The sequence below is a fragment of the Athene noctua genome, chromosome 40 (genome assembly GCF_965140245.1).
Source record: "Athene noctua chromosome 40, bAthNoc1.hap1.1, whole genome shotgun sequence".
Lineage (NCBI taxonomy): Eukaryota > Metazoa > Chordata > Aves > Strigiformes > Strigidae > Athene > Athene noctua.
In genome coordinates, this window is record NC_134076.1 from 33,567 (window position 1) to 53,364 (window position 19,798).

At 71.1% G+C, this 19,798-nt stretch overlaps 4 protein-coding genes and 1 long non-coding RNA gene across 7 annotated transcripts; 1 reads left to right on the top strand and 4 right to left on the bottom strand.

The window, feature by feature from the left end:
* Nucleotides 1–1,115: 1,115 nt before the first annotated feature.
* Nucleotides 1,116–10,491, bottom strand: LOC141973048 (solute carrier family 12 member 6-like). The gene is made up of 20 exons (XM_074931152.1): nt 10,182–10,491; nt 9,991–10,086; nt 9,771–9,917; nt 9,619–9,673; nt 9,399–9,529; nt 8,579–8,805; nt 7,268–7,438; nt 6,754–6,928; nt 5,931–6,034; nt 5,755–5,853; nt 5,560–5,679; nt 5,374–5,478; nt 4,668–4,836; nt 4,254–4,449; nt 3,701–3,855; nt 3,153–3,284; nt 2,977–3,066; nt 2,796–2,887; nt 2,396–2,529; nt 1,116–1,962 (listed from the first exon to the last, which is right to left on the bottom strand). Exons 1-20 carry the CDS (start codon nt 10,431–10,433, stop codon nt 1,877–1,879), a joined length of 2,736 nt encoding a protein of 911 aa, XP_074787253.1. The 5' UTR covers nt 10,434–10,491; the 3' UTR covers nt 1,116–1,876.
* Nucleotides 7,545–8,504, bottom strand: LOC141973065 (uncharacterized). Its single transcript, XR_012635473.1, has 3 exons — nt 8,392–8,504; nt 8,218–8,319; nt 7,545–7,654 (listed from the first exon to the last, which is right to left on the bottom strand). It is a non-coding gene; the product is annotated as an uncharacterized LOC141973065 (long non-coding RNA).
* A 1,400-nt stretch (nt 10,492–11,891) lies between the features above and the next one.
* Nucleotides 11,892–12,328, bottom strand: NOP10 (NOP10 ribonucleoprotein). The gene is made up of 2 exons (XM_074931180.1): nt 12,205–12,328; nt 11,892–12,108 (listed from the first exon to the last, which is right to left on the bottom strand). Exons 1-2 carry the CDS (start codon nt 12,256–12,258, stop codon nt 11,968–11,970), a joined length of 195 nt encoding a protein of 64 aa, XP_074787281.1. The 5' UTR covers nt 12,259–12,328; the 3' UTR covers nt 11,892–11,967.
* An 86-nt stretch (nt 12,329–12,414) lies between these two features.
* Nucleotides 12,415–14,571, top strand: CIDEB (cell death inducing DFFA like effector b). 2 transcript variants are annotated; one of them, XM_074931179.1, is made up of 4 exons: nt 12,457–12,540; nt 13,004–13,127; nt 14,043–14,239; nt 14,358–14,571. In XM_074931179.1, exons 1-4 carry the CDS (start codon nt 12,527–12,529, stop codon nt 14,479–14,481), a joined length of 459 nt encoding a protein of 152 aa, XP_074787280.1. In that variant the 5' UTR covers nt 12,457–12,526; the 3' UTR covers nt 14,482–14,571. The 2 variants fall into 2 exon arrangements, 1 of the variants encoding a protein (XP_074787280.1); XR_012635476.1 differs by lacking the exon at nt 13,004–13,127 and having other exon boundaries at nt 12,415–12,540.
* Nucleotides 14,572–14,696: 125 nt separating this feature from the next.
* On the bottom strand, nt 14,697–19,797 carry NOP9 (NOP9 nucleolar protein). 2 transcript variants are annotated; one of them, XM_074931177.1, is made up of 10 exons: nt 19,627–19,796; nt 18,363–18,755; nt 17,658–17,837; nt 17,427–17,568; nt 16,857–17,046; nt 16,590–16,730; nt 16,087–16,194; nt 15,588–15,806; nt 15,216–15,321; nt 14,697–15,138 (listed from the first exon to the last, which is right to left on the bottom strand). In XM_074931177.1, the coding sequence occupies exons 1-10, from the start codon at nt 19,751–19,753 to the stop codon at nt 14,981–14,983; spliced, it is 1,764 nt and encodes a 587-aa protein (XP_074787278.1). In that variant the 5' UTR covers nt 19,754–19,796; the 3' UTR covers nt 14,697–14,980. The 2 variants fall into 2 exon arrangements, with proteins under 2 accessions (XP_074787278.1, XP_074787279.1); XM_074931178.1 differs by lacking the exon at nt 15,588–15,806 and having other exon boundaries at nt 19,627–19,797.
* Between the last annotated feature and the right edge of the window lies 1 nt (nt 19,798).

The following is a 19,798-nucleotide window of genomic DNA, read 5'->3' on the forward strand; positions in this document are numbered from 1 at the left end:
TTCTTCAAACAATAAATTTGGCTCTTTAAAGTGTCCCCTAGCCTTGCCCAGACCAATCAGCACAGCTAAGTTTTTTATCGGACTTATTCCCCGCTTTTCTAAAAAGCAAAAAGTTTTAGGACTACCTCTTGTTCAAAATATTCCTGCCCGGGCGAAAATTCCTTAAATTCCTTAAAATGCTGGACCGTGTATCTTAATGACCTTCTTTAACATCCGATCAAGTAGCCAATGACCAGGTTCCTTAATTCCTTGGCCTTTCCTGGGTAAGTCCCCTATTGCAGCCTTTCCGGGGTAGCCCTTCTCGGAGTGAACGCCTGCACCTGGCGCTGAGGAGGTGGCAGCGTTGCCTTCCTACTCCGAGTCCATCCCGCCGCTTCCTCGGTTCCGTTAGGTGGAAAAGCAGAGTTCGGGTAACCCTGTTCGGTGCGCCACTTGTGGCGGTTGGAGGAAGCAAGCGGCCGATTCAACGTGAATGATAGAGCAAGCTTCAGCTTTACTGAAAAAAATCACCCCTTACATAAGCACTCTACAATAATCATGCACACTACTCACAAATCTATTGGGTACATGTGAAAAGCTACATTATAATGTCCCAGCCCCCTGTGGCATTTCAGATATGTCCCAACATCTTCCCTCCTCTGGCCTGCCTCCTTTCCCAAGGTTGTTTTACCATCAAGGCCATTGTGTACCTCAGTTTCTCTCTCTGTTAACATAACAGTCCTTTGTTTGGCATAACTGTACCCGGGGTTTTTCCTCTGTTTACCTCCGATGGCTGCAATCAGCTCCTGCACAGACCCACGGCCTTGCTCTCTGCAAGCCGTTCTCCAACAGAGGGCTGTTTCACAGGGGAGTGTTTCTAGGGCGGAGCATCACAGGGGGTTATTTCCAGGGGGACTCTTTCGAGGGATCTATTGCTGAGGGAGTGTTTCAGGGGAGAGCGTTTGAGGGGAGACTATCCCAGGAGAGAGGATTTGGGGAGGACCGTTTCTGGGGGAACATTTGGGGGGGATTTAGGGTGGGGGGCAGATTTTCCAGGGGGAGTATTTTGTGGCAGGAGAGTTAGGGACACCGCCGTCCTCCGGGGTCACCCCTGTCCCCACAGGACACCCCCCAGGTGCTGCTGGGCTGGTGATGGCCTTTTGGGGGCGATCCCGCCGGTTTTGGGACTCAGCCCAAGGAGACGACAAGGCGAGGTTGAGTGAAAACTTTATTGTTGTCGTGAACTGGGAGCGCCAGCGCCCTACTGGGTGTACAGGGGGGCCTGTACTGGGAATGCTGGGATGGACAGTGGGCGCGCTGCGAGTGCACTGGTGCTGTACTGGGAGGCCTGGGGCCTCAGCTGGAACCCTGAACCCCTATTGGGGTCATGTGCACGCAGCTCCAGCCCAGGCTGGCCTTGTACTGGAAGCGCTGGGCCTATACTGGGAACACTGACGCTCCTACTGGGTATCTTACTTTAACTGTAGCTCAGGCTGGCATCATACTGGCAGCACTGGTGCTATAGTGGGAGCACTGGGGTCCATACTGGGATGTGACTCGCACAGCTGTGGCTCAGGCTGGCATTGTACTTGGGCGCACTGGTGCTATACTGGGAGCACTGGGCCCACGCTGGGAGCGTGGCAGCCCATACTAGGATCGTGCTTGAAGAGCTGTGGCTCAGGCAGGCGTCATACTGGGAGCACTGGTGCTATACTGGAAGCATTTGATCCCATACTGGGAATCACACTTGGGAGCTGTTCACCCAGACCGGCAGCGTACTGGGAGCGTTGGGGCCCACACTGGGAGCATTGGGCCCATACTGGGACGGTGCTCGAAGAGCTGCAGCTCAGGCATTGTCCTGGGAGCGCCGGGCCCGTACTGGGCCGTACTGGTGCGCTCAGGGGTCGGGGGGGTCCCCGTCACCCCCCCGCACCAGCAGCACCGGCCCCAGCCCCTCCGTCAACACCTCCAGGAACTCCAGGTCTGACCCACGTCAAGGGCCTGACCCACGGCGGGCCCACAAGTGCCCCCTCTGCCCCACAAGTGCCCACCTCTGCCCCACAAGTGCCCCTCTGCCCCACAAGTGCCCGCCTCTGCCCCACAAGTGCCCGCCTCCGCCCCACAAGTGCCCCCTCTGCCCCACAAGTGCCCCCTCTGCCCCACAAGTGCCCACCTCTGCCCCACAAGTGCCCCCTCTGCCCCACAAGTGCCTGCCTCTGCCCCACAAGTGTCTGCCTCTGCCCCACAAGTGCCCCCTCTGCTCCACAAGTGCCCCCCTCTGCCCCACAAGTGCCCCCCAACTGCCCCCACTTCCCCCTGGCTGACCCACAGGTGCCCTCCAGGTGCCCCCCCGGACCCCCAGTTCCCCCCCACTCCCGTTTTTCCCGTTTCCGCGGTTTTTCTCCCCAAAGGATACAGTTGTCGAGGGGCCGGGGGGGCCGGGGGGGGGGCGGGGGGGGCAGGTCCAGCAGCACCAGCCGGGCCCCCGCCGAGCGCCGCCCCACTGCCTCGTTCAGCCGCTCCGCCGCGTGCATGCGCCGCACGTTCCCCCTCACCGGCGACCACCAGTCACCACCAGTGCGCACCAGTACGCACCAGTGACCCCCGCCCCGCACCTCCCAGTACAGCCCCTAATCCCTCCCCCCCACTACACGCCAGCGCCTCCCAGCACGGAGCGCTGCCTCCCAGTGAGCCCAGTACGGCCCGGACCCCTCGCAGCACGCCCCACAGCGCCTCCCAGTATGGCCCAGAGCCCCCTCCCAGTCTCTCCCAGTGGCCCCAGTGCCCTCCCAGTCCCCCCCCAGCGTCTCACTCACGGGCTGGGGCCGCGGCGGGGGATGCCACCCTCCTCCTCCTCCTCCTCCTCCTCCTCCCCGGCGCTGGGCGCCTGCGATGGGGCGGGGCCTCCCTGCGACACACCCGTCACCCGATGACGTCATGCGATGACGTCACTCAATGACGTCACATGGCGGCGACGTCACACGGCGGCGACGTCACCTGCGCCTGCCGCATCTGCCGCAGCATCTGGGAGCGCTGCTCCATCATCAGCGTCCGCTCGTACGTGTAGGCCGAGACGTCGCTGTCGTGCTACGGGGGGGGACACGCGGGGGTGTCGGGGGGCCCCGGGGGGGTCCCGGGGGGCCCCGGGGGGACGCGCAGCCGCGGGCGCTCACCAGCTCCACGACGTGTGTCTGCGCCGGCAGCCCCCGGCGCCGCGCCACGGCCTCCAGCAGGCGCCGCAGCCGCACGCTGTTGTCCTCCAGCAGCGCCACTGTGAAGAGCCGCACGCGGCACCCGCGCCAGGCCTGCGCCCCACGGCGCCCCACGGCGCCCCACGGTGACCCACAGCACCCACCCTAGGCACCCACAGTGACCCACAGCACCCGCCCCAGGGACCCCCAGAGACCCACAACACCCACCGTAGGGACCCACAGTGACCAACAGTGACCCACAGTGACCCACAGCACCCACCCCAGGGACCCCCAGAGACCCACAACACCCACCGTAGGGACCCACAGTGACCAACAGTGACCCACAGCACCCGCCCCAGGGACCCCCAGAGACCCACAACACCCACCGTAGGGACCCACAGTGACCAACAGTGACCCACAGTGACCCATAGCACCCGCCCCAGGGACCCCCAGTGACCCATGGCGACCCACAGTGACCCACAGCGCCCGGCCCATGGCCCCCCCGTGCCCCACATGGCCCCCGCCCGTACCGGGTGCTGGCGCAGCAGCAGGGGCAGCAGGGTGAGCAGCCGCCCGTCGCCCACCACCCACCAGACGTCCAGGGTCCCCCCCGGCGCCCCTGCGCCCAGCGGCCCCTTGGCCACCAGCAGCGCCCGGCCGCCGGCCCCCGCCACCCGCAGCAGCTCTGGGGGGACAGCGAGGGGCAAGGGGAGGGGGGGGTGTCCCGTCCCGTCCCGTCCCCCCAGGACCCCCACGTGCCCCCCCCACATGCCCAAGCTCCACCATATCCCCTCTCCTGCCCCCCCCCCACACCCCACATCCCCACACACCCCCCCAAACCCCCTCCAGCCCCCCCCCCGCCCCCCCATGTCCCCCCCCCCACCCTTCCTGCCCCCCCAAATCCTGTCCCGCCTCCTATATCCCTCCTACAACCCCCTCCTGCCCCCCAACATCCCCCCTGCGCCCCGTAACCCCCCCACACCCCCTTCCTGCCCTCCCCAACCCATCGTGCCCCCCCCTTTCCCCCCCCACACACCCCCCTGCTCCCCATATCCCCCCCCACGCCCCCCCGCGCCCCCGTACCGACGAATCTGCGGGCGGCGGCGGGGTCGTGCCGCCGGCGCCAGCCGTGGGGCCAGCCCATCAGCACGGCGTTGGGGCGCAGGGCCCCCAGCCCGCAGCCCTGCACCAGCGCCGCCAGCCCCGGCCCCCGCCCCGGCGTCACCAGCACCTGCACGAAGCCCCGCGCCCCGGCCCCCGCCAGCCCCGCCCGCAGCGCCTGGGGGGACGGAGGGGGTCAGGGGGTGTCCCCGCGCGGGGGGCAGTCCCCGTGTGCCCCCCGACCCGCCAGCCCCGGGGACACTGTTCTAGAGGGACCCAGCCCCATCATATTCCATAAGGACCAGGGGGGCCGGGCAGCCCCGCAGGGACCCCCAACCCCACAGTCACCCCACCCCACAGCCCCCCAGCCCCTACAGCCCCCCCGGGCCAGCCCACCTGCTCGGCGGCGCGGGCGCGGGGCTGGTCCCGGGGCAGCTCCCCGGGGATGACGGAGCCGACGACCGTGAGCCCCTTCCCCGCCTGCAGCTGGGCCGCCAGCGCCAGCACCTGCGGCTGCGTCACCCGCAGCTCCTCGTCCAGCTTCTGCAGCACCAGCAGCTGCGGCCTGCGGCGGGGGGGGACCCGGGCGTGGGCTGGCACCGCGGGGACACCCCTGTGCCCCCGGGGTCACCCCCTGTGCCCCCGGGGACACCCCCTGTCCACCCAGGGACCCCTCGTGTCCCCCAGGGACCCCTCCTGTTCCTTCAGGACATCCCCTGTCCCCCCAGGGACACCCCCATCCCCCAGGAACCCCCCCCTGTGCCCCCGGGGAAACCCCCTGTCCACCCAGGGACACCCCTTGCCCCCAGGGACACCCCCAGACCGCCTGGGCCACCCCTGTGCCCCCAGGACACCCCCTGTCTCCTCAGGACACCCCCATCCCCCAGGTACACCCACTGTCCGTCAGGACACCTCCTGTTCCCTCGGGACACCCCTGTGCCCCCAGGACACCCCCTGTCCCTCAGGGACCCCTCTGGCCCCCCAGGGACCCCCCCTGGCCCCTCAGGGACACCCCTGTCCCCTCAAAGACACCCCCCATCCCCCAGGGACACCCCCAGCCCCCCGGGGACCCCCCCGGGACCCCCCCGTGCCCATCGCTCGCCTCCAGCTGGGCGCGGGCGGGCGCCCGTCCTCGAGGCGCAGCAGGGCGAAGCGGGCGGCGCTGAGCGACAGCCCCCGCAGACCCTCCCCCCATTCGCTCTGCGCCCTGTTGGGGGAGGGGGGGCGATGAGCACCCCGAATAGTCGCGGGGACCCCGCGGGACCCCCCCCGGTGCGCACACGCTCACCCGCGGTACTCCAGGTACTTGTAGGCCGTGGCGCCGATGCCCAGGGCCAGGAGGGCGCAGTACCAGCAGGTCACCAGCATCAGCCCCAGGCACAGCCCGGCCCCCGCCAGCGACACCCCCCTGCGGACAGCGGGGGGGTCAGGGCAGCGCCCGGGGGGGTCCCCTGGGGTCCCCGGGGTTTTGGGGGCGTCTCACCAGTGGTAGAGGCGGCAGCGGGGGCTCCAGCCGGGGGTGGGCAGCAGCCCCTGGGCGGCGCAGGCCAAGTTGAGGCCCAGGTAGGACGTCAGGCAGAACCTGGGGGGGACACCGGGGGTCACGGGGCGCCGCGACACCCCCCGGGGCGCGGAGCGGCGGTCGGGGTGTCACCGCACACGGAGAGGACGGGCGCCAGCAGGTCCAGGGAGCCCAGCAGCACGCCCAGCTCCGCCACCGCCGCCGTCGCCGCCAGCGGCCACAGCCGGCCCCGGCCCAGCGCCTGCGGGGACAGAGGGCGGCGTCGGGCTCCGCGGGGTGTCCCGGGGTGTTGGGGGGCGCTGGGGGGTGCTGTGGGGCACTGTGGGGAGCCGCGAGGTGCTGTGGGGTGCCACAGGGCGCCACGGGGCACCGTGGGGTGCTATGGGACACCGCGGAGAGCCATGGGGTGTCACAGAGAGCCATGGGGTACTGTGGGGTGCCATGGGGTGCTCTGGGGCGCTCTGGAGTACCATGGGGCGTCACAGGGTGCCGTGGGGCGCCGTGGGGTGCTGTGAGGTGCCGTGGGGCACCATGGGGTGTCACAGGGCGCCATGGGGTGCTGTGGGGTGCTATGGGGCACCGTGGGGCGCTGCGAAGGGCTGTGGAGTGCCGTGTCACAGGGTGCCGTGGGGCGCTGTGAGGTGCCCTGGGGCGCCATGGGGTGCTATGGGGTGCTGTGGGGTGCCATGGGGTGTCACAGGGCGCCATGGGGTGTCACAGGGTGCCGTGGGGCACCGTGGGGCGCTGTGGGGTGCCATAGGGCGTCACAGGGTGCCGTGGAGCGCCGTGGGGTGCTGTGAGGTGCCGTGGGGCACCATGGGGTGTCACAGGGCGCCGTGGGGCGCTGTGAGGTGCCCTGGGGCGCCATGGGGTGCTATGGGGTGCTGTGGGGTGCCGTGGGGTGTCACAGGGCGCCATGGGGTGTCACGGGGTGCCGTGGGGCGCCGCGGGGGCACTCACGTGGGGCAGGGGCAGGGCGCGGGTGCGGGCCAGCCCCCGCAGCAGGCGGCTGCCCCCCAGCAGCGCCTCCAGGCCGGCGCCCCCCGCCGAGAGCAGGGCCCCCGCCAGCGGCACCCAGGGCCAGGGCCAGGAGGCCGCCCCCACCACCGGCGTCCCCCGCAGAGACGCGCCGAACCTGGGGGACAGGGGCGTCACCGGGGGACCCCCGGGACACGACGGAGCCCCCCCCGCCAGGGACACCCGGGGGATGTCGCTGGGACGCCGGGGACCCCCCCAGGGACACTGGGGGACCCCCCGGGGACACCGCTGGGACATCAGGGACCCCCCGGGGACACTGGGGACTCCCCAGGGACACCGCTGGGACATCACGGACCCCCCGGGGACACTGGGGACCCCCCGGGGACACCGCTGGGACATCACGGACCCCCCGGGGACACTGGGGACCCCCCGGGGACACCGCTGGGACATTAGGGACCCCCCGGGGACACTGGGGACCCCCCCGGGGGACACTCACTTGTCCCGCAGCAGCCGTCCCTCGACGGAGGCGCCCAGCACCAGGGCCGCGCTCAGGTCTGTGCCGTCAAGGAAACGGCCCCCCCAAAAAACCGGCCCCCCCGCCCCGAAACGAGGTGACGCTGCCCCCGGTGGCCCCCCCAAAACGCAGGGTGCGCCCCACCCATCAGGGCTGCGGCCCCCCCGGAGGGCCCCAAACCGGCATCGGGGTCGCCCCGCAACACTCCCACCAGGTTTCGGGGTCCCCCGGCCCCCCCGCAGGTTTCGGGGTCCCCCCGCGGGCGGATGCAGGCCAGGGCGGAGGCCAGGGCAGCGCCCAGGCTCCCGGCGGGGACGGAGCGGGCGGCGTCGCGCAGCTCCCCGCAGCGGCTGCACCCCCACAGCACCCCTGCGCCCAGACGCGTCCCCGCGCTCACCCCCCGCCCGCGGGACCCCCCGGGACCCCCCGTCACCTTTGGGGACCCCCCCCGGTGCACAACTCCCCTCCTGCATGCCGGGGTCCCTCTCCCGACCACCCGGGTCCCACCCCGGACGCCTGGGGGCGCCCCCGTATCCCCCAGGCTGGTGTGTGTCCCCCCCCAGAGGTGTCTGGGTGCCCCCCCTGAGGCTGGGGTCACCGCCCGAGGTTGGGGTCCCCCCCCAGAGGCTGGGGTCCCCCCAGGACACGTGGATGTCCCCCCCCCCGAGGCTGGGGTCCCCCCAGGACACGTGGATGTCCCCCCCCCAAGGCTGGGGTCCCCCCAGGACACGTGGATGTCCCCCCCCCCAAGGCTGGGGTCCCCCCAGGACACGTGGATGTCCCCCCCCCCGAGGCTGGGGTCGCCCCCCCCGAGGCTGGGGTCCCCCCAGGACACCCGGATGTGCCCCCCCAGGAGGTCGGGGTGCCCCCGGTGTCGCAGCGCGGACCCCCCCGTGGCGGAACGCGCCCCCCCCCGGGGTCCCCGTGCTCACCGGAGGCGGCGGGCAGGCTCAGCCCCAGCAGCGCCCCGAAGGAGGAGTCGTCGTCCTCGTCGCCCCCCAGGCCCGGCTCGGGGGGGTGTGGCCAGAGGTTCTCTGTGGGGCGGGGCCGTAGGTGGGGCGCCCCCGGAACCCGCCGCGGCCCCCCCCGGCCCCCCCCGGACTCACGGGCCAGCAGGCGGGCGCTGGGCCCCGGCACGGCGGGCAGGGTGCCCCGGGAGGCGTTGCCCCCCCCGGGGGCGCAGGGCTGCAGCGGGCGGCCGGGCTGGCGGGGCAGGCAGAGGCTGGAGGCGAGGGGCGGGGTCAGCGCCTCGTTAGCATCCGCTTTGCATATCGGGGGCGGGGCGCCACTCACCGGTGCGGGGCGCCCCCCGGCAGGGCGGCGCGCAGGGCCCCCGCCTGCAGCCCCAGCAGGGCCAGCGCCAGCCCGGCCGGGCCCAGGGGGGCGGCGCGGGGCGCGGGCGGGGCGGCGGCCCCCAGCCCCAGCAGCGCCAGAAGACCCGCCCCCAGGCCGCGCCCGTTGTTGAGGCGACGCCCGCGGCCCCGCCCCGGCAGCACGGCGGCCTGGGGGCACACGTATACCTGCGGGGGGCGGGGTCAGGGCGGGGCACGCCCGCGGACGCGCCCAGCCCGCAGGGAGGACGCGCCCTGAGGTCAGGCCCCTCCCACCACCCTCGAGGCGCCGCCCGCTCCCCGTAGCACCGCCCCACAGCCTGGCCCCGCCCTTGCCACGAGGCCCCACCCCATAGGTCCCGCCTCTTACAAGTAGCCACGCCCCCAACGCCCCCCCAGGGCTAGGGAAGCCCCACCCCCCGCACCAAGCCCCTCCCACCACCCCAGGCAGCCCCACACCCCACGGGGCCCCACCCAGGCAAGACCCCGCCTACTCCCCTGTAGCCCCACCCTGCTTATGGAGCACCACCCCCGCCCCGCCCCAGGAGCCCCCGCCCACTCGCCCAGAGCACCACCCACTTTCCCACAGCCACACCCCTCGAGGCCCCACCCACTCCCCCACAACCCCGCCCTGCTAGGCCCCACCCACTCCCCCACAGCCCCGTCCCAGGAGCCTGTGCCCATTGCCCCACAGCCCCACCCCAGGAGCCCCCACCCCCTCCCCACAGCCCCTCCCTGCGAGGCCCCGCCCCTCGCCCGTGGCTCCACCCCCGGCGCCCCACCAGCAGGATCTCGGCGGCGCCCAGGGCGGCGGCGGCGGCGGCGAAGGCGGCGCTGAGGAAGGCGCAGAGCCCCACGGCGCCCCCCGCCTCGGGGCCCAGCGCCCCCGACAGCAGCCCCAGCGGGCAGCCCCCTGCCACGCCCACCGTGACATCAGCAGGGGGCGGGGTGGAGACGGCCCCGCCCGCCCCATCTCCCTCCCGCCCCCCCCCCAAGGCTCACCGGGGTCGAGGCCGTTGGTGGCGACGGCGCTCAGGGACGCGGCGCTCAGCACGGCCTGGGCAGGGGGGACACGGGCGCGCCCGCTGACCCCGGCGGCCCTTGCGGGGGCTCCCCAAACCCCCCCCCGGCCCCCCCGGCCCCGCCCCACTCACGCAGGCGCCCAGCAGCAGCGCGACGGCCGTGGCCTGCAGGAGCCCCCCGGCGCCGACCAGCCAGGGCAGGCGCAGCACCAGCACCAGCCCCAGCAGCGTCTGCAGGGAGGGGGCGGCCACCCCCCGCAGCGTCCCCAGCGCCCGCCGCTGCGGGGACGGGGGGGCGTCAGCGGGGGGCGGGCGGCCCCAGGCGCCCCCCCCCCACGTCCCCGGCCCTCACCGGGACGCGGGCGTCCTCGCTGTCAGGGCTGAGCGCGCTGTAGGCGGCCATGCGGCGCAGCAGCGCCGGCACGCGGGGACGGGTGGCCAGTTCCTCCTGCAGGGGGCGACGGGAACGGGGGGCAGATAACGGGGGGCAGATAACGGGAGGCAGATAACGGGGGGGCAGATAACGGGGGTCCGCAGCCTCACCTCGAAGAGCGCCAGGGTGCGGTCGCAGCCCAGGCCGGCCTCCGGAGGGGCGGGGCACGCCGAGGCCCCACCCCCAGCCCCACCCCCTGCAGGGGCATGTCCGCGGGGCGGGGGCGTGGCCTCGTCGCTGGGGCTGGGGCTGGTGTCAGAGGGGGGGGGCCGGGAGCTGGAGGGGGAGGGGGGCTCGGGGCTGCTCTCCGATGGCTCCGCCCCTCCCCGCCAGGACCGCGCCCCCAGCCCCGCCCCTGACATGGTGATGTCACCCGGCGGCGATGAGGTCAGCGATGACGTCAGCAGGACCTGCGGGGGGGGGGGGGGGGGGGGGGGGGGCGATAGGACGAGCTGCCGCCTGGGGGGCGAGGGCCGCGCTTGGGTGGGAAACCTCAATCCTAGGGAGTGCAACAGCCGCGTTTCGAGAAGAAAAAGGGGGTTTGGGGGCTTTTTTGGGCGAGAACCACCATTTCTAGGAGCGGAGGAGCCGTTCCGGGCAAAAGACACGTGTTGTGTCAGGGGGGGCACGGCCGTTTTGGGGGGAAAACCAAGGTTTCGCCGCGGGACATGTGGCGCTCCGGGGGACGAAAGTGATGGGTTGTTCCGAAAAAAAACATTTTCAGGAGAAAAAAGAAAAAAAAGGAGAAAAATAATGGTTTTGAGACAAAAAGTGGCAACTTTGGGCGAAAAAAGAAGTGCTTTGGCGGAAAAACGAGAGGTTTGAAAGCAGAAAAAGCAATTTATAGCAAAATAATTAGTGATTTGAAGAGAAACAAAATGCCATTTGAGAGAATAAATGGAGTAATTCGTGGCAGAAAACAACGTTTTGCACCAAAATCCGCCGTTTTGGTGCAGAATCCGTCACTTTGAGGAGAAAATAAATAATGTGGCAGGGAGGGAACCCCCCACTGGAGGATAAACCCCCCCGTCGCAGGAAAACACGCACCGCACTGGGCGAAAAAAAAGGCGAGTTCGAGCCAAAAAAAAAAAAACCCAACAAACCCACAAGGTCATTTTTGGAGACAAACGGCCGCTTTGTGGCAAAAATGAAAAGTTTGCTGCAGGCTGATTCAGCGCAGGATCGGCCAATTTGGGGGGAAAAACTGCTGATTTGGGAAGAAAAGCGATGTGTCAGAGGGAAAAAAACCCGCCCTGGAAAAAAAAAAATGTTTTGGGGAGAAAAAGCGGCGCTTTGGGGCAGAGCCCGGCGCTCCGGCCGCAGCGCGGCCCCGGGGCGGCTGTTTTGGGTTGAAATCCGCCTGTTTGAGGCTGCGGCCACTGCGTCTGCTCTGGGGTGAGACCACGGGACTGCAGCGCCGCTTTTGGGGAGAAAATCCCTCATTTTGGGTCCCGCCAGACCCCCCCCCCCCCCAGGGACCGCTCCCCACCCCGCGGTTTGATTTTTGGGCCGAAATCCGCCCGTTCCGGGGTCACCGCCCGGCAGCCCCCCTGCCCCACTCCGGAGGGGTGTGCCCCCACCCTCACCCCTTTTTTTCCCTCATTTTGGGGTGAAATCCGCCCGTTCCGGGACCGCCGGGGAAAAAGGCGGGAACGTACCTGAGGGGGGCGGAGGGGGAGGGAGGGGCCGGCGCGCGCGCCCGCCGCCGCCGCTGCCGCAACGGGGGCGTGCCGACGCAAAGGGGCGTGCCGACGCAAAGGGGCGTGGCCACGGGGGTTCCCCCCCGATCCCGCCCTCTCCCCGCCACCACGCGGACGCCATTTTGTTTTGGGGATTTTTAGTTTTTTTAATGATTTTTTTCCATCCCGCCGCGCTCGACTCCGCGGCCGCGTCCCCTCAGAGCAGCGGGCGCGGGCGCTGCGTGGGCAGGACGCCGAACCGCCGCTTCAGCGCCAGGCGGTGCCGGGAGAACTTGTCGTCGGGGGAGAAACGCGCCGGGTGGGCCGAGCGGGTGGGCTGCCCCGCCGGGGACACCTTCTGCTGGGGAAGGAGGAAAATAAAAATCAAAAAGGAGCCGGTGAGGCCGCGCCGGGACCCGCGGAGCCTCCCGGAGCCGCTCCGCGCCCCGCGTACCTTTAGCGTGTAGACGCGCTCGCCGCGCTCGTCGCTGTAGCACTGCAGGAACATGGCGGCGCCGCCCGCAGAAGCGCCGCAGGAAGGGGCGGTGCCGCGCGGGGCACCACGGGAAGAGGCGTGGCCTCCTGCGCCGCGGGGGTCGGTGGGAAATGTAGTCCCGGACCGCCGACACCCCCCCCCTTGCGGATCTTGGGGGGGGGGGCGCCGCCTCCTCAGCGAATTGTTTATTTTTTTTTAATTTTTTTTTTTTTTTTCGAACCGCCGCCCCGCCCCGCCCCGCCGCTGCCCCGTCACCTTCGGACTTTATCCCCGGCCCGGGATGGACGTGCTGCGGTGAGGCGGCCCGGGCAGCGGGTGGGGGGGCACGGGAGGCGCCGTGTCGGATGTGGGGGGCTGTGGGGGGCCCTGTGTTGACTGGGGGGGCAATGGGGGTCACTGTGGTGACTGGGGGGGCAATGGGGGTCACTGTGGTGACTGGGGGGGGGGGCTATGGGGGCCCTGTGGTGCCTGGGGGGGCTATGGGGGTCACTGTGGTGACTGGGGGGGGGGCTATGGGGTCACTGTGGTGACTGGGGGGGGCTATGGGGGTCACTGTGGAGACTGGGGGGGGCTATGGGGGGCCCCTGTGGTGACTGGGGGGGGCAATGGGGGTCACTGTGGTGCCTGGGGGGGCTATGGGGTCACTGTGGAGACTGGGGGGGCTATGGGGGCCCTGTGGTGACTGGGGGGGGGGGGCCGCCATGTCGGATCCGGGGGGCTCTGGGGGCCGCGGTGACGCGGGCTCGGCCGTCCCCAGGGCGGTGGCCCGCCGGGCCTGGCCCCCCCCGGCCCCGCAGCCGCGGCCCTTCTGGGTGTGCGACCGGCGGCGGGGGCGGCCCCGGGGGCTGGTGGCCGCCAGCCTGGAGGAGCTGCGGGAGCAGGTGAGGGGCAGCGACCCCCAGTGCCCCAGTGTGCCCTGGGACCTGCCCCAGTTACCCCCAGTGTGCCCTGGGACCTGCCCCAGTTACCCCCAGTGTGCCCTGGGACCTGCCCCAGTTACCCCCAGTGTGCCCTGGGACCTGCCCCAGTTACCCCCAGTGTGCCCTGGGACCTGCCCCAGTTAACAGTGCATCCTGGGGGTATCGCCCCCGGTCCCCCCAAAAATTTCCTCAAAGCTTTCTCATTGCCCCTCGGCGACCTGTGACCACCCCGGGGAGCCCCCCCACGCCCTCTAATTGCCCCCTGGGACCCCGTAATTACCCCTCGCGCTCCCTAATCGTTTCTGCGCCCTTCCCACCCGCGCTGCGGCCATCCCCCCAGATCGCGCTCGGCATCGTGAATTCCCACCCAGTTGCCCCCCGGATGCCCACGCTGCCCCGTGGGAGCCCCCCCCCGGAAGATTTAATTACCCCCCCAGACATCCCATAATTACCCCCGGGACGGCGTAATCACCCCAGCGCTTTCTACCTGCCCCTGCGACCTCCCCGCAACCTCTAACTGCCCCCCAATTCTCACCCCGGGGTCTTTAATTACCCCCAAACACCCCAATCCCCCCGACAGCCCCTAACTGCCCCCGGGCGTGTGCCCCGCGGCCCCCTCACAGCCCCCCGGGCCGGGGCAGGCGGGGGAGGCGCTGAGCCTGGGGCCGCTCGTGACGCTGGTGCTGGCGGAGGACGGGACGGCGGTGGAGAGCGAGGGGTTTTTTGGGGCGCTGGCCCCCCACACCCCCCTCATGGCCCTGGCGCCGGGGCAGAACTGGGAGCCCCCTAAGGTGGGACCCCCAAATCTGCCCCAAAAGCCACCCTGGGGCCTCCCGCTTGCCCCGGGGTCCCCAACAGGCACCTCGTTGCCCCCAGGCGCGGCTGTTCGGGGAGCACTGGGAGCCTGAGCCCCCCCGGGGCAGGGACCCCCACCCCGGGGACGAGGTGGCCCGGGTGACGGTGGCCCTGGCCAGGGCAAACCCCCGCGACCTGGTGGGGCAGCTGCGGGTGACGGCAGCCGTGAGGGGCCTGCACTGCCACGTGGGGGCGGTCGGCCCCGAGCGGCTCCTGAGGTACGTGGGCAGGCGGCGGCGGGGGGGTGTCGTGACCTCCCGCGGTCATTCTCTGCCCCGCGGGGGTCATCTCCTGCCCCCCCCCGGGGCAGATCCGAGCGTTTCTCCGCGCCCCCAGGGAGCTGCTGCGGCTGCTGGCGGCGGTGACGCGAGCGGCGGGGCGGGGCCTGCTGAGCCTCTCCGGCGCCCTGCGCCGCCTCCTCGACGGCCCCGCGGGACAGAGGGGGGCCCACGGCCGCTAACAACCCCCCCCGGCCCCGCCCCTCCTGCCCCCAGGGCTCCTCCCCTCCGCCAACCCGCCAACGACAGGTCGGACAAAAAATCACCCGGCACGTGCTGGGACAAAATGGCCGCCTCAGGGCAGACAAAGGGCATTGTGGGGGGACGGAGGAACCGAGGGACCGCACGCCATCTCCTCCCACCCAATAAAATAAAAAATTGTTGAAAAAAACATCGATTTACACCAAAAAACACATGTTGGGAAAAAAGCAGCAGACAAGAACGGGACAAGACGTACCAGAGCGGCCCCGCTCCTCCTGCCACTCCACGGTCCTCCTGAGCAGCCCGGTCTGGCACAGAGTCCTCCACGCACTCCGTGCTTCAGTCCTCCAGAGCAAATGAGACGAGGGAAAGCGGAGCCGGGGCGGCACAGGGAGCTCCCGATGGTCTCCCGTGCCCTGCGCGGACGCTCCGTCGCTCGCCTTCCCTTCTCTACGCCCCGCGGTCCTCCGGGGGGCGGGGTCAGTCCTCCAGGACGGCCGTCAGGACGCTGCGGCGGTGGCCGGGGGCCGCCTGCAGCCGCTCCCAGAGGTGACGGCGCCGCAGGAAGAGGTCAAGGGCGAGGCTGCGGGACACGCCCCGGCCGTGGGGGTCGCGCTGCAGGACCTCGCGGTGGGAGGCTGCGGGGAGGCGGGGGCGTTAGGGCGGGGCTGGGAGGGGTGGGCATGTTCTCCCCGCCCTGCCCCCCGGCGCTCACCCAGCTCCTCGGCGATGGCGACGCGGGTGGCGGCGCAGGCCGAGGCCCAGGCGGCGTCGATGACGCGGCTGCCGTTGCGGTGACACGCCAGCGAGAGGAAGTGACCCTACGGAGGGGCGGGGCGGGAGCAGGAAGTGACGTCAGCGAGGGGGAGGAGCCCCGAACGCCTCAGGGCGGGGCGCAGCCCTAGAAACCGCCCCGCAGCGCTGCGGGGAGCCACGAAACCGCCACCCGTCCTCGAGGGAGACTTGAAACCGCCACCAGCTCCCTGGGAAGGGGCGTCTGCCCCCCCAAAACACCCCCGGGGAAGGGGGGGGGGGGGGGGGGGTGTCGGGACGCAGCGGTGGGGGCCCCCCCCCCGCCCCCCCTCACCTTCAGTTTGCCCAGGACGCGGCGCCGAGCGCGGGGGAAGACGGTGGGGGAGGTGAGGAGGGCGTCCCAGAGGCGGCTGCCGGGGGGGCTGCGGGCCAGGGCGGCCAGCGCGGAGGGGGGCAGCACCTCCAGCCCCCCCACGATCGACCCCGGGTCCTTGAAGTGGAGCAGGTGCTGGAGCAGCAGCGAGCCCTGGAGCGTGACGGGGCCCAGCCAGGGCTGCGGGGGCAAGAGCGGGGGGGCAAGGGCAGGTGTCACGGGGGCCCCCAAAAACCCCGTCGGGGTGGGGGGTCCGGGGGGGTGACACAGAGGCAAAAAAAAGGGGGTTTGGGGGAACGAAGAGGGGCTCGGGGGCAAATGGAGGCGTTGGGGGCAACTGGAGCCCCGCCCCGGGGCGTCTTGGGGGTTAGCGAGGGGGCAAAACGGGCACGGGGGGGGCAAATAATCACGGAAATGGTTGAACTGCGGGGTTGGAAGGAAAACGGGGCGGGGCCCTCACCTCTGGCTCCGCCTCCTTGTCCTTGTCCCCGCCCCTGAAGGGGCGGAGCGTCCCCAGCAGCCTCACGCAGGCCAGGCGGCGCTCTGCCGGCTCCCAGCAGCAGAAAGCCTATTGGAGAAGAGAGGGAGAAGGGGCGGGGCTTAGAGAAGGGTGCTAGGACCCAGGGCAGTTAGCACGGAGGGGGTGGGGCTTCCTAAAAGGGGTGTGGCCTGCTCAAAAGAAATCTTAAAAGGGCAACAACCATTGCAGCGGGCCCGCCCTGTGCTGCAGCCAATAGAGAGCCAGCACTGCAGAGGGAGGCGGGGCGTCGGGGGGTGTGGCCTGAGCAGGAGGACCTTATCCACGCTCCATAGGGATGTTCCTGGGGAGCAGGAAAGCCCCTGGGTGTGGCCTCATGAGAAGGGGCGGGGCCTGCTTAAAGGTACAAGTGCCAGAATTTGGGCGTGTCCAGCACCAATAGGGGTGCGGTGGGCGGAGACTAAGGGGGAGGGGGCGTGGCCTACCTCGAAGAGGAAGCGCTGGGCCTCCTGCTGCAGGGCGGGGTGGCGCCGGCAGGCCCCGGCCAGCGCCGTCAGCACCCCGGGGTGCCCCTGGGCCAGTGGCTCCGCCAGGGCGGGGCCCAGCTCGCACAGCACCTCCCCCACCTGCAGGGGGCGGAGACAGCGTCAGCCCCACCCCCAACCAGCCCCGCCCCCAAACCCCCTTTTTCCCTCTGCTTTCCTCCAACCTCGCCCCGCTCTGGGACCTCCCACCCGGCCGCTGCCACCTACCACGTCAGCAGGGGCGTGGTCCAGCAGGCGCTGCAGCCCGTGATTGGCCACCCGGTGCGTGGCCACGCCCCGCAGGTGCCCGCGGAGCTGCTGCTGGAAGAGCTCCCGCAGGCGCCCGGGCCCCGCCACCGCCATGGCCGCCTCCAGCAGGCGGCTGCGCTCGGGGTCCTGCAGCGCCCGCACCAGCCCGCTGGGGACAGCCAATCAGGGAGGGGCGGCCGCGACCCTCGGCCAATCGATGCCCGGGCCGAGGCTCCACCCCAAACAACTGCAAACGCCCCCGAACTCCCCCGGCCAACGGCCAAAGCACCGCAGCCAATCGGGACACAGCCCCGGCAAACCGCCCAATCGGAGACGGGCACAGCAAACCGCCGGCCAACCGACGGACCGCCCCCAGCAGCGCCGGCCAATGGCGAGGAGGCGGCACCAATCGATCGGCGAAACCCCCCCGCGAGCCGCCGGCCAATCAGGAACCGGCCCCCAGACGCTCCGCAGCCAACAGGCGAGCAGCCGCAGAGCCATCCGGCCAATCGGCACCCACCCACCCGGCGGCGCCCAATGGGAACTCACCTCTCAGCCGGGTTGGGACTGGGCGGGGCCAGCTGTCCAATGAGGGCGTCGCAGAGGCGGGAGCAGGCGGGCGATTGGCTGCGGTGCAGTGCCTGCAGCGCCCCCTGCAGGCAGAGGCTGGCGCTGGGCGGGGCCAGCAGCGCTGGGGGGCGGGGTCAGTTGGGAGGGGCGGGGCAAACAGGGGGTTTGGGGAAAGTGGGCGGAGTCAGGGGCACGGGGCGGGGCACTCACAGAGCAGGTGCTCCTGGAAGGCGTCGGCCAACTGCTCCAGGAGGGGCCGGAACGTGGGGGGAGGCCCCGCCCCCTTGGCCTTTTGCCCCACCCCCTTAGCCTTCAGTCCTGCCCCCTTGGCCTTCGGCCCCACCCCCTTGGCCTTCGGCCCCGCCCCCGCCAGGGGCAGCTCTGAGGTTCCTGGGGGCAAACACACAGAAATGAGGGGGGGCAGGGGCTAAACTGTGGCCCCCCCCCCAGGTAATGCCCCTCCTGACCCCCCCGATGCCCCAAACACCCCCCAAACCCCCCCAGCCTCTTCCATTGCCCCCCCAGACCCCAAATCGCCCCCCCAGACCCCAAATCGCCCCCCCAGACCCCCCCGGCCTCTTCCATTGCCCCCCCAGACCCCAAATCGCCCCCCCAGACCCCAAATCGCCCCCCCAGACCCCAAATCGCCCCCCCAGACCCCAAATCGCCCCCCCAGCCTCTTCCATTGCCCCCCCAGACCCCCCCAGCCTCTTCCATTGCCCCCCCAGACCCCCCCAGCCTCTTCCATTGCCCCCCCAGACCCCCTCAGCCTCTTCCATTGCCCCCCCCAGACCCCCCAAACCCCCCCAGCCTCTTCCATTGGCCCCCCAGACCCCAAATCACTCTCCCAGACCCCCCCCAGCCTCTTCCATTGCCCCCCCAGACCCCCCAGTCCCCCCCCGGCCCCCTCCTGACCTGCCCCCGGGCCCCCCCCCAGCACCCTCAGCAGCGCCCGCAGCACGAAGCTGCCGGCCGGGTGCCGGGCGAAGGCCACCAGGTCGTGGCTGACGGCGGCCGCCAGGCGCCCCACGGCCTCCTCCGTGCGCCCCGCCGCCTCCTCCTGCGGGCCCGCCGCCTCGGCCAGCGCGGGCAGCACCCGGGCCAGGGCGGCCTCCAGCACCCGCGCCCCCAGGGGGTACCCCGCCAGCCCCCCCAGCCCCCCCGCCACCAGCGGGGGCAGCGCCTGCGCCAGCAGCGCCAGCGGGGCGCGGGGCAGCAGCGCCTGCAGCACCTGCGTCCCCCCCGGGTCCAGCGCCACCGCCGGCCCCGCCGCCACCGCCTCGGCCAGCACGTTGGGGGCGAAGAGGGCTGCGGGGGGAGGAACGGGGGGCGCCGCGCGGGGGCCCCCCGAAAAAAGCGTCAACGCGCGCCGTAAAGAGACTCGCGGAAGGGAGCGCGGACGCTCTGAGCGACCCCTCCCAGCAACCCCAAACCTGCCCGCACACCCCCAAAATAACCCCCGCGGGGAGCCCCAAAAACCCACCTGCAGACCCCCAAAACCCTTCGGGGAGCCCCCAAACCCCCCCAAGTCCCTGGGGAGCCCCAAAACCCCCCTGCAGACCCCCAAAACCCCTCGGGGAGCCCCAAAACACACTCATAGACCCCCCCCAAAGACCTCAGAGAGCCCCAAACTCCCCCAAGTCCCCGGGGAGCCCCAAAACGCCCCCAAGACCCCCAAAACCCCCTCGTACACCCCTCAAGACTCTGGGGAGCCCCAAAACCCCCTCACAGACCCCCCCAAGACCTCAGGGAGCCCCAAACTACCCCAAGCCCCGGGAGAGCCCCAAAACCTCCTCGCAGACACCCCCCAAGTCCCCGGAGATCCCCCAAACCCCCTCCAGTCCCTGTGGAGCCCCCAAACCCCCTCGCAGACCCCCCCAAGGCCTCGGGGAGCCCCAAAACCCCTCCAAGCGCCCCGGGAGCCCCCGAACCCCCTCCAGTCCTCGGGGAGCCCCAAAACCCCCCCAAGTCCTTGGGGAACCCCCAAACACACTCATAGACCCCCCCAAGACCCCGGGGAGCCCCAAAACCCCCCCAACCCCCCCAAGTCCTCAGGGAGCCCCCAAACCCCCTCCAGTCCTCGGGGAGCCCCAAGACCTCCTCGCAGACCCCCCCCCCCCCCCAAGGCCCCGGGGAGCCCCCAAACCCCGCCCGCAGCCCCCCCCGTGCCGCCCCTCACCCAGCTCCTCCTCGCTCAGCCCCTTCTGCAGCGTGTCCCGGGCCCGTCGGAAGTAGGCGGCGGTGCCGGGCTCCAGCCGCGCCCCGGGCCCGGAGCTCTCTGCGCGGGGGCCCCGCCGCGCCTCCATGGCGGAGGCCACGCGCCGCTTCCCGGCGTGCACCGCGCGGAGGGG